The sequence below is a fragment of the Nicotiana attenuata genome, unplaced genomic scaffold (assembly GCF_001879085.1).
Source record: "Nicotiana attenuata strain UT unplaced genomic scaffold, NIATTr2, whole genome shotgun sequence".
Lineage (NCBI taxonomy): Eukaryota > Viridiplantae > Streptophyta > Magnoliopsida > Solanales > Solanaceae > Nicotiana > Nicotiana attenuata.
This window is the reverse complement of record NW_017673471.1, coordinates 28,435-43,200: the sequence shown is the minus strand read 5'-3', so window position 1 is coordinate 43,200 and position 14,766 is coordinate 28,435. Positions and strand designations below refer to the sequence as shown.

General features: G+C 36.2%; 2 protein-coding genes across 2 annotated transcripts; one reads left to right on the top strand and one right to left on the bottom strand.

Moving 5' to 3' along the window:
- Positions 1 to 470: 470 nt before the first annotated feature.
- On the top strand, positions 471 to 6,418 carry LOC109216464 (malate dehydrogenase [NADP], chloroplastic-like). Its single transcript, XM_019380622.1, has 14 exons — positions 471 to 802; positions 1,224 to 1,317; positions 1,816 to 1,902; positions 2,016 to 2,100; positions 2,474 to 2,655; positions 3,596 to 3,666; positions 3,755 to 3,845; positions 4,432 to 4,506; positions 4,590 to 4,691; positions 4,807 to 4,929; positions 5,502 to 5,570; positions 5,665 to 5,733; positions 5,916 to 5,969; positions 6,071 to 6,418. Exons 1-14 carry the CDS (start codon positions 636 to 638, stop codon positions 6,122 to 6,124), a joined length of 1,323 nt encoding a protein of 440 aa, XP_019236167.1. The 5' UTR covers positions 471 to 635; the 3' UTR covers positions 6,125 to 6,418.
- Positions 6,419 to 6,917: 499 nt separating this feature from the next.
- LOC109216463 (NAC domain-containing protein 78-like) lies at positions 6,918 to 13,739 on the bottom strand. Its single transcript, XM_019380620.1, has 6 exons — positions 13,346 to 13,739; positions 12,106 to 12,386; positions 11,566 to 11,754; positions 7,984 to 8,457; positions 7,785 to 7,893; positions 6,918 to 7,627 (listed from the first exon to the last, which is right to left on the bottom strand). The coding sequence occupies exons 1-6, from the start codon at positions 13,512 to 13,514 to the stop codon at positions 7,224 to 7,226; spliced, it is 1,626 nt and encodes a 541-aa protein (XP_019236165.1). The 5' UTR covers positions 13,515 to 13,739; the 3' UTR covers positions 6,918 to 7,223.
- Positions 13,740 to 14,766: the final 1,027 nt, after the last annotated feature.

The window sequence follows — 14,766 nt, the reverse complement described above, 5'->3', positions numbered from 1 at the left end:
TGTTAATTCGGATCGGATTCGGATTGCCCTTTTCACAATCCGAAATCCGAAATCCGAATTTGAAATATGCTAAATCCGATCCGATCCGATCCGTGCACAGCCCTAGTTCGACGGTATCCGTAACTCATAAAATTCAAATTCTAAACTCACTTTTGTATACGTAAGTTCAAGAGGTAGTAACAAGGGCGGAGCAAACCTATGAGTTACAGGTCCAGCTGAACCCAGTAACTTTAATTCAAACCTTGCATTTGTATTTTAATAAATTAATTGAATATGTACAAATTATTGATTTAGAACCTAATTATTCAAAAGGACTACTATTCCGAACCTATAAGTTTCAAATTCTGATTCCGCCTCAACCGAATAACTATTTACAAGTCTAGATGACAAGATGCGACATAAAGGTAAAGGGATGAGGATAGTAGTTGACAAGTGTCATATCCTATGGCCTTATACCTACATTTCAAAATCAACATTTCATCCAAAACTCTGTCCCTCTCTTCTCCCTCCAAAACCACAAACTCATTTCCTCTTTCTCCTGTCTTCTTCCCTTCAATCTCTTCTCAATATTCCCTGAAAACAATCTCACCTTCACTTGTCTTTGTATTATACACTGTTCTTTTCTCTCTGCTACAATGGCAGTAGCAGAGTTTATTCCTTCTTCTTCATTTACAAATAAGACCAATGTTTACTCATCACAGTTTTCTTATGTATCAACTCAGATTTCCCAGATGCGTCGTTTCAGTCTTAGGCCTCCACCAAGAACTCATTATTCTCAAATCTGTTGCTCTGTAACGTCTAAGTATGTTGTTACTTTCTTGATTTTCAAATCTTTTTTTTTTCTACTACTAAAAAAACAGAAATTAACGACGGACAAATTTTGTAGCTAAACAGTAACATTCGTTGCTAACAGATTAGCAGCATATTATCAAGAAAATCTATTAGCTACGTGCAGGGGCGGATCTAGAGTTTGACCTACGGATTCACGAGAACCCAGTAACTTAGTTCACTAAATATCTTTAAATATTTGATTGTGAACTCAGTTATTCTTGTAAGTTTACTTGAAGTCCATGTAGGAACCCATAAGTTTCAAATCCTGAATCCGCCTCTTGCTACGTGCCATTTAGCGACAGATTAGCGGGGACGTTCATAGCTAATTCTAGTTTTTTTAGTAGTGTTTTTTTTTTATGATTTAATTTTTGTCATGTTAATTGGTGTTGCAGAGAAGTTAAAGCGCCAACAGTAGTACAAACTGATGATCCAAAGAAGAAACCAGAGTGCTATGGAGTTTTTTGTCTCACTTATGATCTCAAGGCTGTAAGTTCTAACATGCATACTCGGAAACTACTCTTAAATTTCTTGAATTTGAATTAAATCCTATTATAAGTTTAAGTTTTACGCATTATTCGTGTAAAAAATGTAATCAGGTAACTTATTTGGTGATTACATGTATATTTCTGTGATAAACATTGATTATAACCTGGTAAAAATGATTAATAATCTGCTATCAGAAGTTAAACTGCACTACTATAGTAAAAGATATATTGTCCAAATATATGAGATAACAAATGAACTTAACAAAGTTTGATTATAATATCATATCATGTGGGAAAAAAATGAGCATCCAATCGAAAACTATATTGCTCGGACTCTCTAACATTGTTGTTGCATCCGTGTCGAATCCTCGAACATGCACTACTTTTAGAGGGCATTTTTGGAGCATTTAATTGAAAATGTATACTGCTCGGACTCTTCAAAAGGTAAAGCGTGACCCATAATCTCTGTTTCTGTTTTTCTTTTTAATTTTATTAACAGGAAGAGCAGACGAAGTCGTGGAAGAAAATGATAACTGTTTCTGTCTCTGGTGCTGCTGGCATGATTGCTAATCATCTTCTTTTCAAAGTAAGACGCAACTAACCTTTTTAAATTTTGGAAAAAACCAAATCTGTGCACAATTTCCTCTAAAACTAGAAACATGCCTGGAAACAAAATAGATAATGTGTTTGATTTCACAGCTTGCATCTGGTGAGGTTTTTGGACCAGATCAGCCTATTGCATTAAGGTTATTGGGGTCCGAGCGCTCAATTCAAGCGCTCGAAGGTATGTTTTCAGTTATTCTCCATTTTCTATTCACTTACATTCATAATTTTTCCTCCCTATGTTCTATTTTATGTGGTGGTGTTTGATTCGGCACAGTACTTAAGAAGAAAGAAAGACTTTCTATGATCATAAACCTGTTCGACATTTCTATGGCTATAAAAGCATGCCATTAAGGGTGAAATGAAAAAATCAAAGTTAAATTGTTTTTATATATAGAAAGGTGTCGTTCTCTTTAAATGGACTGATATGAAAATAATGTCACATAAAATTAGATCGTAGAAAATATCACATTTCATTCTTAATTTGCAAGTATAGGACATGTGTGGAGTTCCAAATCTCTATGCTTTACTAATACTCAGCTATTAATATGCAGGAGTTGCTATGGAACTAGAGGACTCTTTGTATCCTTTGCTTAGGGAAGTGAATATCGGTACGGATCCGTACGAGGTTTTCCAGGATGCAGAATGGGCACTTCTCATCGGAGCAAAGCCTCGCGGCCCTGGTATGGAACGAGCTGGTTTATTGGATATAAATGGTCAAATCTTCGCGGAGCAGGTTTCTTCTTCTTCTTCTTCTCCCGAGATTATAAAGTTTTTCGAGAAAATGACAAAACGAATCCTTTATGTTTGAGGATTGGTCTAAATATACACCTCAGCTGTTTTAGTTTGTTATGTTTACAAAACTTGAGCACTTTTATGTATAAAACATGTGATGATAGTTTTATTTCTCTAAGTTGGCTCGTGAGAAGCACATGAGCCGTTTAAACTGAAAACTCCATCGAGACGAATTTCTTTTGATTCATTTCTCCTAATAATCTAGTTTTTCTTAAGGTAGAGTTGGAGAAAATGAATGGCTTATGTGCTCCTCATGAGTCAATCTTTTTCTCAATTTAAATGGCTTATGTGCTTCTTTTGCCCTGAATTTCTAATCTATTAGGACTCTCTTTCTTAAAGTAATGGAAAAAGACTCCTAAAAGGATTAAATCTCTTTAATATGTCTTATCCTTTTCTTGGAAGACAAGTTCTGTACATGTATAAATTAAGGATCTCTACTTATCACAAGAGCACAAAAAAAAAATCCGCAACGTAGTCATTAAAGAGTTTTGTTTAGGGGGAGATTTTCTCTCGATAGTTTTTCTTCTTTTATATTAGTTTTTTCATATGTAGATCAATTGACCAAACCATTATAAACTATTATGCTTAGTTTAGTATATTTTTCTTTTGTCGTCTGATTTATCGGCCACCAAGCTTTGTATTGTTAGTTTTCGCATGCACCATGTTATTTCGATCCCAACACTTACGAGTCAATTCTATGAAATGTAACTACTGTCGTGGTTTTTAAGTATAACAGAGATCAAAATTGCTCAATTTTGATCTATATAAATGACTATAACTGCTCATATGTATGTTTAAAAGATTATTTTAGATCATTTCTAGAGGAACAAAAAGATGAAATTTTGAGACAATATTTTGCATTGTTTGTCAAATGATTACAGGGGAAAGCTCTCAATGCTGTTGCATCGCGTAATGTCAAAGTGATAGTAGTGGGGAACCCTTGTAATACCAAGTAATGAACTCTCTCACTCAATTCCATCTCTGCTATTTCTGTGAATCTGTTACTCCATTGCTAATATCTTTCTGTTTTTTCTTTCTAGTGCATTGATTTGTTTGAAAAATGCTCCAAACATACCTGCAAAGAACTTCCATGCTTTGACTAGGTTAGATGAAAATAGAGCCAAATGCCAGGTATCCCTTCACTCGCTGCCTTTAAGTATTTGCATTACCTCTTTCCAAGAGTAATTTTACGTATCGTCACTGAACTTTATTCACTATAACAGTAAAGTCACAATACTATTTTCTGTCATCTTAAAGTATAAACTTTATCTACTATAACAGTAAAGTCACAAAATTTACCTACTATAACGATAAGATGTATTCATCAAGGTGACTTTATTGTTATAGTAGGTAGAATTTTGTGCCTTTAATTATTATAGTGGAAAAAGTTCAGTTACTATAAAATGACAAATAATGGTCTTATGATTGTTATAGTGAGTAAAGTTTCAGTGATGGTACGCGAAATTAAACTCCTCTTTCCATAGTGAATAAGAAGGGGAGCCTTGGCGTAACTGGTAAAGTTGCTACCATGTGACCAGGAGGTCACGGGTTTGAGCCGTGAAAACAACCTCTTGCAGAAATGCAGGGTAAGGCTGCGTACAATAGACCCTTGTGGTCCGGCTCTTCCCGACCCCACACATAGCGAAAGCTTAGTGCATCGGACTGCACTTTTTCCATAGTGAACAAAAAGTAAGAGACAATCTCATGGTTTGTGCAGCTGGCTCTAAAAGCTGGAGTCTTCTATGATAAAGTATCTAATGTTACCATCTGGGGAAATCACTCAACTACTCAGGTCATTGTGCTTCATTCTCATATGTAATTTATTCAATGTTTATTACTTCATCATTAGTTTTACTGACATCATTTTGATATCAGGTTCCAGACTTTTTAAATGCTAAAATTAATGGATTGCCAGTTAAAGAGGTGATTAAAGACACTAAATGGTTAGAGGAAGAGTTCACTGAAAAAGTCCAAAAGGTAAAATATCAATTTCAATATTGTGGTTTACCCTCGTGGTCCGGCCCTTCCCTGGACCCGGGCTGCCCTTTTATCTGAATCTTTCAAAGTTTCTAATGCTAAAGTTAATTGGCAGAGAGGTGGTGCACTTATTCAGAAATGGGGAAGATCTTCAGCTGCATCAACTGCTGTGTCCATTGTTGATGCAATAAGATCACTCGTCACCCCTACGCCTGAAGGCGACTGGTTTTCGACTGGAGTAAGTTCATTAACTCTCATTCTAACATAAACAAGCTTTTGTATTAGTGAATTCACTCATTTACTCTGAGTTACTGTGCCAGTTGATGAAACTTTTGTGCATAAAGTTGATGGCCTAAGTTCGCCGTACTATAAGTTATTGTTGGGTGCGCGAAAAAAGTCAAATATTGAAAGTTGATAAGAAAAGAAGATACACAATGTATAGGGGTACTTAATAATGTGAGCCTATTCGAGGAAAACCGTGAAGGTTTAGTCCAAAGCGGACTGTATCACACCATGTTAAGAGTGTCTTTGACGTGGCTTAGTCCAACAAATTGGTATCCGTGATGGCGGAGTGTCATAGAACAGCTAGCTTACTGCCTTTACCCGTCTACGGCCCAGTTTACACACACTTAGAAGAAAATTGTGGGGTTTGGTTACTATAAATACTCGGATGATGTAGGTGACACACAGTGAATCTCCAGTGTAACGCAGTATAACATTACCTGAGCAAAAGACCAAGTTTTCGTCCAATTACACGTTATATGTTTTCATTTGGGAGTTTCTTGTTATAATATTGCTACAAATGTGTAGGTGTATACCAGTGGAAATCCATATGGAATAGCAGAGGATATAGTTTTCAGCATGCCTTGTAGGTCAAAAGTAAGGTTTTTTCTCCTTTGTAATTTCCTATTTTATTTAGTCAAAATGTTAAGCACACACTATCTTGAGCTCTGAGATACTTAACTGATTTCAGGGAGACGGTGACTATGAACTAGTAAAGGAAGTAATTTTTGACGACTACCTTTGGAGCCGAATAAAGAAGGTACTCAACCTTTTCACTTATTTGGGAATTTTGAAGTACACACTCTTTTAACATAAAGGAGATCTAGTGTTGAGACATAATGTGATTGTGTAATTAGACGTTTAGTGAGGTGATTACACAATTAAACATGATAGGGGGCGTCTTGAGATATTTTTTTTTATTAAATTATTAAAATTGTGCAGTCAGAAGATGAGTTGCTCGCGGAGAAAAGATGTGTAGCTCACCTTACAGGAGAGGTGAGTATTATTAAACAGCCGCGAGTTACTGTTGAAAGTTTTTGCTTTATTTTTTATCGCGGAATGAACTAAGTCTTTTTGTTTTCTTCGTTTCGTTTTAGGGTATCGCTGTTTGTGATCTGCCAGGAGATACAATGCTTCCAGGAGAAATGTGAAATCACTAAGCAAAACATTTTGCAGAATATATTATCAGATTATATGAAGAGCTTTGCATAGACAAGATAATACTAGTGTTTACCAACGTCAATGTTGTTTGTAATTTATATACTATTGATGTGCAGTCTACCAATAAATTTGGATGACTAGGGAATAATGAATGAGACAATTTGAAAAAGTGCCCTCCTAAAGGCAAGAAATTTGGCTACTGCTGAGAGTAGTTATCTGTATATGCACAAGTTCCTCATGTAACTTATTTTATTTGCTTGAAGTTAAAAACTTTGCCTCTGAAAGTTCTTGTTTGTTGATAAATTGTACGATTGCTTTTACTTTCAAAGCACCGAAGTAACTTTAGCATAGTTCACAAGACTAGTAATCCTTGTGAAATATTTATCTTTAATAGTAGTCGTGACCAACAGCCATCAGCTTCGGTAAGGTGAGAGCTACAGGCCCGATTTCAGGTGGCGTACCCTCCACACAAGCAAGAGATCCGGAACCACATTTGCTGTCTGGAAAATTGATGAACTTCTTGCTTGCCTACAGCTCCTTTGAACTTAGCTACTTTTACTATAGTTTTCTGAAGTTTCAATATTTCAATCTAGTCCAACTTCATAAAATGTTTATCGCTATTACTCAACTTAGTTCATCGACGTCTGCCTACATATTCATACACACGCCAAATCAGAGATTTGCGATTGAAAGAAAAACGGCTATATGATAAACAAACCACCATTAAGTAAAATTCTCACGCGGATTTAACATAGAAGACACAATCTGCTGGCACAGTTTTCCTGCATGTTTCAAGAAAGTCTTCCGAATAAAAACCTCGAAAACTGTTATAAATAACATTTCAAGTTTCAGAGCTGGAAGTTTAAAATGATCCAAAACCTCGTTTACTAGAAGCAATCAGTAGACTGCAACAATGTACTTTATATAACTTACCACCCAAAAAAGGAAGGCATAAAGGAAAAGAAAGAAAACTCCTCCTGTAGGATATGGTATCAAGTCTTAGTTAAGATCTAATAATGTACCGAGAATTTGTATAATAACAGCAACCTCGAGCTTCAGCATAATGGAGCTTCCTAAAGTGCTGATACCTTAACTGGCACAAATTATGGTCCCAATTTTGAAGCTCATAGAAAGCATTAGGAACGAAAAGAATAGATAATAGAACCAGCCCCTTGATATGATTGAAGTTGTCTTTCCAGGATGAATGCTATAAAATGACTCCACAGCAGAATCGTCACTACCTCCTGAAATGCCAAAAGACAGGATAATGTTGTAATCCGCATGCTTGCCCAATGGCCATCCCGTCCCATTCCTACCCGCAGTCATGTCCCTTACTTGAAAACCAGCAGTGACCTGCACTGAACTAGATGACTGAGACAATGAATTCAGACGGAGAGTTGCATCTTTTGTAGGGAACTCTGAAGCAAATGCTGGAGGAGCATGAATATTGCCCAACATTTGGCTTGCCTTCTTCATAAATGGATACTGACGATCTGCAATAATGAAAAATAAATAACAATGATATCAGGGAAACAGAAGCTCCAATAGCCAGAAAACTAAAAACTAGTACTGGTGCAAAATAAATCTCCAAAGACCAAATTAGTATCCAAAAGTATCATCAGGAATCAAAATAGAAAGTCCCATCATTACCTGATCCAATTTTAGTCGGTTCTAGTTTAGAGGATGACGCAAAATCATTCTTATTTTCACCAAGCCCTTCATTGGGTGCAATAAATTGCTGAGTTACCTCGCCGATGTTCTGCCACAATAGAAAAATAACATGTAAGCCTCAGCATGAACACTACTACAACAGTTAAGAGAGAGCGAAGCTGGCAAAAATAAAGTTTACCTTCTCAGCCAGCAGACCTTGATCAGAAATTTGATCATCATTTCCAAACAAAACTGAAGGATCAAAACCCATATTCTGGAAATCATCATTTGCATCAAAGAAAGTAAGGTATTCCTCAAGCATGTCAAAACCAGAGCTATCAACCTCAATGGGATTTGAAAGATCATTAGCTTCGAGGAAAGCTTCTTCCTTATATTGAAGGTCATCAGTTGCATTTACAGTTGGTTCATGAAGCAGGTAATCCACATCTTCAGAGTTTTCATTCTTGCTTGATTCACCAATATATTCATGCATGACTGGATCGACATCAACATTCTGTTGAACAGCTAGATCAATTGATTTTAGCTCGTCAGGTTGCTGCAGCCAATTTTGTGCATCAGAGGAGTTATTTGTCTCCTCACTACTTCCATTTTCACCATAACAGTAGTCCAAAGGAAGAGGAGCACTATTCAAAGTGGTTTCGGTTCCAAGAATCTAGGTGCAAGAGAAGCATTAAGAGAAATCAGAACATATAGATAACCTTAATCCAATATTAACAGCACACAGTTTTGGCAATATTATGAACAGGAAGGAAACACAATTCAAAGTGGTTTCGATTCCAAGAATCTGGGCGCAAGAGAAGCATTACCAGACATCAGAACAGCACACGATTTTGGCAAATATTATGAACGGAGCAGAACTCTCTGTTGTATTCACAGATGGTGATAAACTATTTTGAAGTTTCATGATATCAGAGACTTCTAGACCTCGTACAACTTCCTTAGAACCGGACATACATCTAAGTTAAAGGTTCAAGAGGTAAGAAAATTACCATGTTCACGTGATCAGAAATCTCAAAGATATTGCTTCAATTAAAAAACACATTCATTCATATGTGTTAGATGCATGGCCCGCGAAGTTAATATGGAAGACCAAACTGCCTATCAAAGTCATTTGCCACAACTGGATTGCCCTCAATGAGGCCTGCTTAACTCAAAACAACCTCAACAGAAGAGGTTTCCAGTTGGTCAACAGGTGTTATCCATGTCTGAGAGATGCAGAAACTGTCAACCACCTGTTTTTGTATTGCCCTGTGGCTTTTGACCTTTGGAATATGTTCCTTTGCATTTTTGGCTTGATTTGGGTCATGCCACAGAATATGAAAGAGGCACAGTTGAGCTGGAGTTTATGGAGAGTTGACAAGACCATCAAAAAAATCTGGTTGATGATCCCTGGTGCTATTTTTTGGTGTTTATGGAATGAAAGGAATAGAAGATGTTTTGATGGAATCTCAACTCCAATTCGCACTCTCAAAGCTAATTGCCTACTCAATCTTTTTTGTTGGACTAAATTAGCTTGACTTTGTTAGGTCCCTGGTCATAGATTGACACGGTAAAGGGAGCTACAATTCTTATTTTTTCTTTTTTCCGCATTTCATTACTTTTGTAACTTGCATCTCCTTGATGCCTTTTGCTAATGAAACACCTTATTTCATAAAAAAAAAAAAAAAACACATTCATTCATTTATTTATTTTTTATATGGGTGGTGTCTTTGTCAGCTTGCGCGCACCTCAACTAAATTGAATAAACCATTATAGCAGAGGTGGGTTTTTCCAAACACACATTCATACTGCTCACAAGAAGGGTATCCCCTAAGTTGCTCTGATACGGCAGTTTAGGTGCCGCACCGGATCTGGTCAAACAATTTTGGGTACTTGGCCACGATGGATGAAAAAATTCGAGATGAGATACAACTTGATTCCCGAAATCAAAACCAAAACTAGGGTAAATTTGAAGAAAATAGCATACCTTATCTAGGAAATCAATCATTTACTTTCTACAACTTGAGAACAAAAAAGAAATCCAAACTTTACAAGCTATACGTAAGTATTCCACAAAATTTCTCATAATTTAGAGATATTTTCATATATTTTTTTTTTTTAACTATGTCAAGCCGGATTCCCTTCCCCGTATCCGTACTAGAATCCGTATCCCCGAATCTTAGAATTTACATTTCGAAGGATCCAACCTCTAGATCCGCACCCGTGTCGGACACCCGCACCCGTGTCCGAGCAACTTAGGTATACCCTAATATACAGCTTCATAAGGACCTTTATTTTACATGCACTGAAATAGGTTTAAATGTTATAATACATGACTTAATTTCTCTTAGAAGCGCTGAAATAGATTTGAATGTTAAAATTAGATACCAACCCAAGAAAAAGAGACACCCCACTCAGTTTAAACTTATCTCCATCAATTCTCTACCTTAAAAAGCCAGTTTTTACTTCGGACAGAAGCAGGAATTACTTCTCGGAAGAGGAAAACAAAAATTGATGTGTAATAACTTATGAAAACACCAGTACTGCAGAAAGGAACAAGGGAAGATATATATCTATTTTTTATAAGACACTTTAAATATCAATTGACTACTGTAAATTTCAACAAACAACTAGCCTGCCCATAGCTTCAAAAGGGTCCGAAATCGCAACCACATAAACATTCAACCAGCAGGAACAAAATGATCCCGGTCTCATACTGTCGTTATTACATCCAAATTTTCACAGATAGGTTTTAGCTAACACCACAGAACAGTAAGACAAGGATGAGTTTTTTTAAAGTTAATGACAAATGTCTTCAATAGTAAGGCTTTAGCGTTCAAACACATGCACCGCAGAAAGGATGAGTTTCTATTTTCTGATGATGCCAACAGCTCATGGAGACATGGCCACGAGCCAATAAAAGCAACAGCAAGTTGATCTATTTGCCACAGAACTCAGCAGCAAGTAAATGCACATTCCACCAAGGCTAGGCTCTTCTGTTATTAGATGATGCATGTCAAGTCAGTAACAAAAGGACTGCGTATCCAGATCGCCATTCCGGGAAAAGGAAGAAAAAAGACAGCCAGATTCCCAGAGTAATAGACCCTTAACTCTTAAATCTTAAAGGCAGAACAATGCTAGATGAAACTATGCTAGCTCAAACTTTCGTGTAGAATGCTACTAAACTTCACCAGGTTTAAGTTTCAAAGAGGGCCTGTACACCTTGTCAAATAAGAGAAACAACGAAATTGGAAATGTCCAGAAAGTGGGCTTTTTTATAGTAACAGTGACCTGTTGGTTGCAGTTGCATGCTAACTTCTTAGAGTGACTACTTCTAATGACAAGATACAAGCAATTACTAACATATATAAATATAGCAAAGTGAGAGCATATCTATGTGTTATAATACTTTCGAACACTAATAGCCTGTTTGGACAAGCTTCTTTTGGCCAAAAGTGCTTTTTTGGCGAAAAGCACTTGTGAGAAATACACTTAGGCACTTTTTAAAAGCTTGGGTAAACACTAAGTGCTGCTCAAAAGTGCTTTTCAAATTAATTAGCCAAACACAAACTGCTTCTCACCAAAATAACTTTTTTGAAAAGCACTTCTAAAATAAGCCGATTTTAGAAGCTTGGACAAGCAGGCTATAAGTAACTTGTCACGCTAGAACAACTTGTGCAGTTTATAAGGCAGAGAGAGAGAGAGAGAAAGAAGGCATTCCACATAACCTACACATGCACAAAATAAAGGGAACAGCAACAGATATATCAGAGATGAATACCTGGTCAAGTTCAATTCCATCTAAATAAATATCATCATCAAATACAAATTCCTCAGCAGCCTCGTCCTTCGGAAGCACCTGTAACTCATCATCCTCCCATTCCTCCTCTATAAAAGGTGCCCCATACTGTTCCCCATTTTTCGGCCCTGCACCACTCTTCTGGAAGACTCTGCATACCACGAACGCATCCTTCCGCCAAAAAGAGAAGAAAATTAGAATAGGTGACAACAATAGGTAAGCATCTTACACGAAGAGGACCCCCCCACCCCCCAAAAAAGGAAGGGGGAAAAAAAAGAGACAACCCCACAAGCACTCACAAACAAGGGCAAGCGGGTAGAAAGAAGAATTTGCATTCACTCTGTCCATTTGACTATTTATCTTCAGCATCTCTCTATTTCCCTCCAGAAGCAGCATTGGGGCAACTGGACAAGAATGTGAGATGCTGATAAATTTTTACAAAAACTAAAACAAAAGCCACTATTTTCCAATGACAAATATGACTATATACAGACAACTTCATAAAATAAAAAGAACCCTCACCTGAGGAATTCCAGCTCTATCTAACTCCTCATCAATCAGTCTGTACTCATGCATCACCCAATTAGTCCTCTGACCCTTTGGAGCCCGACCACTGTGATAAACTAGAGTCTTCTTCATCCCCACAACCTGAGACTTATTACGATGGACAGCCCTATCCTTTCCAGTTGTCTTCCAGTAGCCTTTTTCTGTAGCTCGGTTCGTCCTTGCTCCATTACCATACTTCTTATCAAGAACGCTAAAGAAGTACCATTCCAAATCTCTTGTTTTCAGCCTCGACTTGCCTATTGCACCATAACATTCCACTAAGCTTACAATATAACTCACTAATACCTAACAATCAATTCATCCAACGCATACTACAGATATTATCATAATCCAATCCCGAATAAGTTGCCAAGTTGCGGTCAACAAATTTTTATCAATCAATGGACATAAGCTTAAAGCTCTGGTTCTAGTACTTCCAGGGAGGCAACATAAAAAATAATTTGATGATAATTATTCACAAGTGATACATGCCGACACATAAAATAGGTACTGCAGTCAGAATATTTACAAACATGTGATTGCCAGTTTTCATTCATAGCTGAGAAATCCCCAACGGCCAGTGGCTCACAGTTGGACACTGTGCAGATAATGGGCCCGCCCCTCTATCCTTCTCTACTTAAATACCCGGCTTTTGTCTCGAACCTGTGACTCAAGCCCAACAACCCACACATCATGTGTTGTGCTCTTACACTAAACCAAACCCCTGGGATCATTGAACTATGGCCAATATTTCTATGACCCAAATTGAACAAAAGGAAAAAAATTACAATTAGCAAGTAGAACAAACCATCACAATGAATTTATGTAATCAGGCATCTATTATAAGTTCAATAGGTACCACTCTTCTAACTAGCATAGCCATTAAGCCCACAAATAAGGATTTAAGATATATAGACCGCTAAAGTAATGAATTCTTTACATCATCCGTATAATTTATACTCCTATAGCAGTTTGCTTACCATTTATACAATTACCTTTATATTACCTGAATTGCATAAATTCTTGGCAATCTACCAATAAATTGGGAAAAAAGTAAACCCCTTTAATCCTTACCGCCACTGAACAACCCATATACACTATGATTTCAAAAGATCTGTACAGACAATCAATCGACCATAAAAAGAAAAATAAGAACTTTACATCAATATATGAGTTATAGAAGGTTCTAGAAGAAAGGTAGGAAAAAGGCACTAACCAGGAAGATCCCAAGGCTCAACTTTGTAAATATCGATATCACAAATTGGAGCAGATTTAATGGGTCTCCCAGTTATTTTACGGCGGAGATAATAACGAACCAATTCTTCATCCGTCGGGTGAAATCTGAACCCCGGCGCCAACGATTTCAACGATCCTCTTGATTCCATCAACCAAATTTCACGATTTTCACGAAAAAATTATCTATAGCCCGTGTATACGTAATACAGAGAAGAAGAAATATTGAAGGATTAGGGTTTCTGTTGGTATGTTAATGGACTTGAAAAAAAGCCATTTTTGGAGTTGAAAAGCAGAAATTGGATGACTTTGTTATTAAGAAAGCAGCTAATTAATAATATTTGTAGTTTAAAAGGAGACGATTGGTTTATATTTTTTTGCGATAGTGACGTAAAATTGATAGCCCCTTTGACAAGTTTTCCAGGAATAATAAGATTATTCTTAACGGGGAAAAAAAAAGGAATACTCAGATATATTTACTTTGACCCGTAAGTGATAAGAACAAACAGAAGAGTTATTTATTTATTCTTGTTATATTAAAATTACAAGTTATTATGAGGGAAAAACGTGAGAAAGGCAAAAACTTATAGCAATAATATATTTCGTCTATTCCATTTATATGGCAAACTTTTTGTATTTTATTTTATTAAAAAAATGACTTTATTTTATACTTAGAATAATTTAATTTTTATTCTTAGATCATATATTTTAAAAAAAAAATATATTCATCTAAATACCATTACATAAATTGAGATCAGACAAGTATATTTTTGATCAATTGATTTATCCTTTCTCCTTAAAAATGATAAGAAAGTCTTTTAACGTAGATCTATAATCCACCCTAAGAATATATTCTTCATGAGTCCTTTGAGTTTATCAAAGTAGATAATATATTTTGTCTGTATCTAAAATAAACATGGTAGTTAAATTATAATTAAAAGGTAACACGTGATTCTAAAGTGGCCAAACAGGACACCAAAAGGATTTGTTAGTCCTCCTTGTCTTCTCTCTCCGTATATATTTTCCCCAAATCTACGTTAAATATAAACTGTTCTAAGTTTCTTTCTTTTTTTTTGTAAATAAAGACATTTATTTATAACATAAACTTAGTAGTCATTATAATAAGAAATTTGTCTAGGCCACGCAGTGCCTATCCCATCCCTATCAAAAAAACTGTTCTAAGTTTCGTTTTGCTTTACATGTTTCTCTCTTTTTCTTAGTCTTCCCAAAAATCATTTTAGATGAACTAGTATTAGCACTCGCGCGATGCACGGACATAAACAACGTCAAATCATGATTTGAATTATTTGAACTTTGTGCAAATAACCTTAAAAGTAAACCTATTATATAGAAATATTCAAATAATTATTAGATATTAATTAAGAAGCAGGACATAAAATTAAA

Bases quoted from the DNA above. Each gene is read 5' to 3' on its own strand.
- LOC109216463 (XM_019380620.1), bottom strand. From the start codon at position 13,514: ATGGAATCAAGAGGATCGTTGAAATCGTTGGCGCCGGGGTTCAGATTT. The intron at 11,755-12,105 runs GTGAGGGTTCTT...TTTTGGCGGAAG, and splicing joins ATAGAGCTGGAATTCCTCAG to GATGCGTTCGTGGTATGCAG. The intron at 8,458-11,565 runs GTATTCATCTCT...TCTTGCACCTAG, and splicing joins ATGGAATTGAACTTGACCAG to ATTCTTGGAACCGAAACCAC.
- LOC109216464 (XM_019380622.1), top strand. From the start codon at position 636: ATGGCAGTAGCAGAGTTTATTCCTTCTTCTTCATTTACAAATAAGACC. The intron at 1,903-2,015 runs GTAAGACGCAAC...TTGATTTCACAG, and splicing joins CTAATCATCTTCTTTTCAAA to CTTGCATCTGGTGAGGTTTT. The intron at 2,656-3,595 runs GTTTCTTCTTCT...AAATGATTACAG, and splicing joins GTCAAATCTTCGCGGAGCAG to GGGAAAGCTCTCAATGCTGT.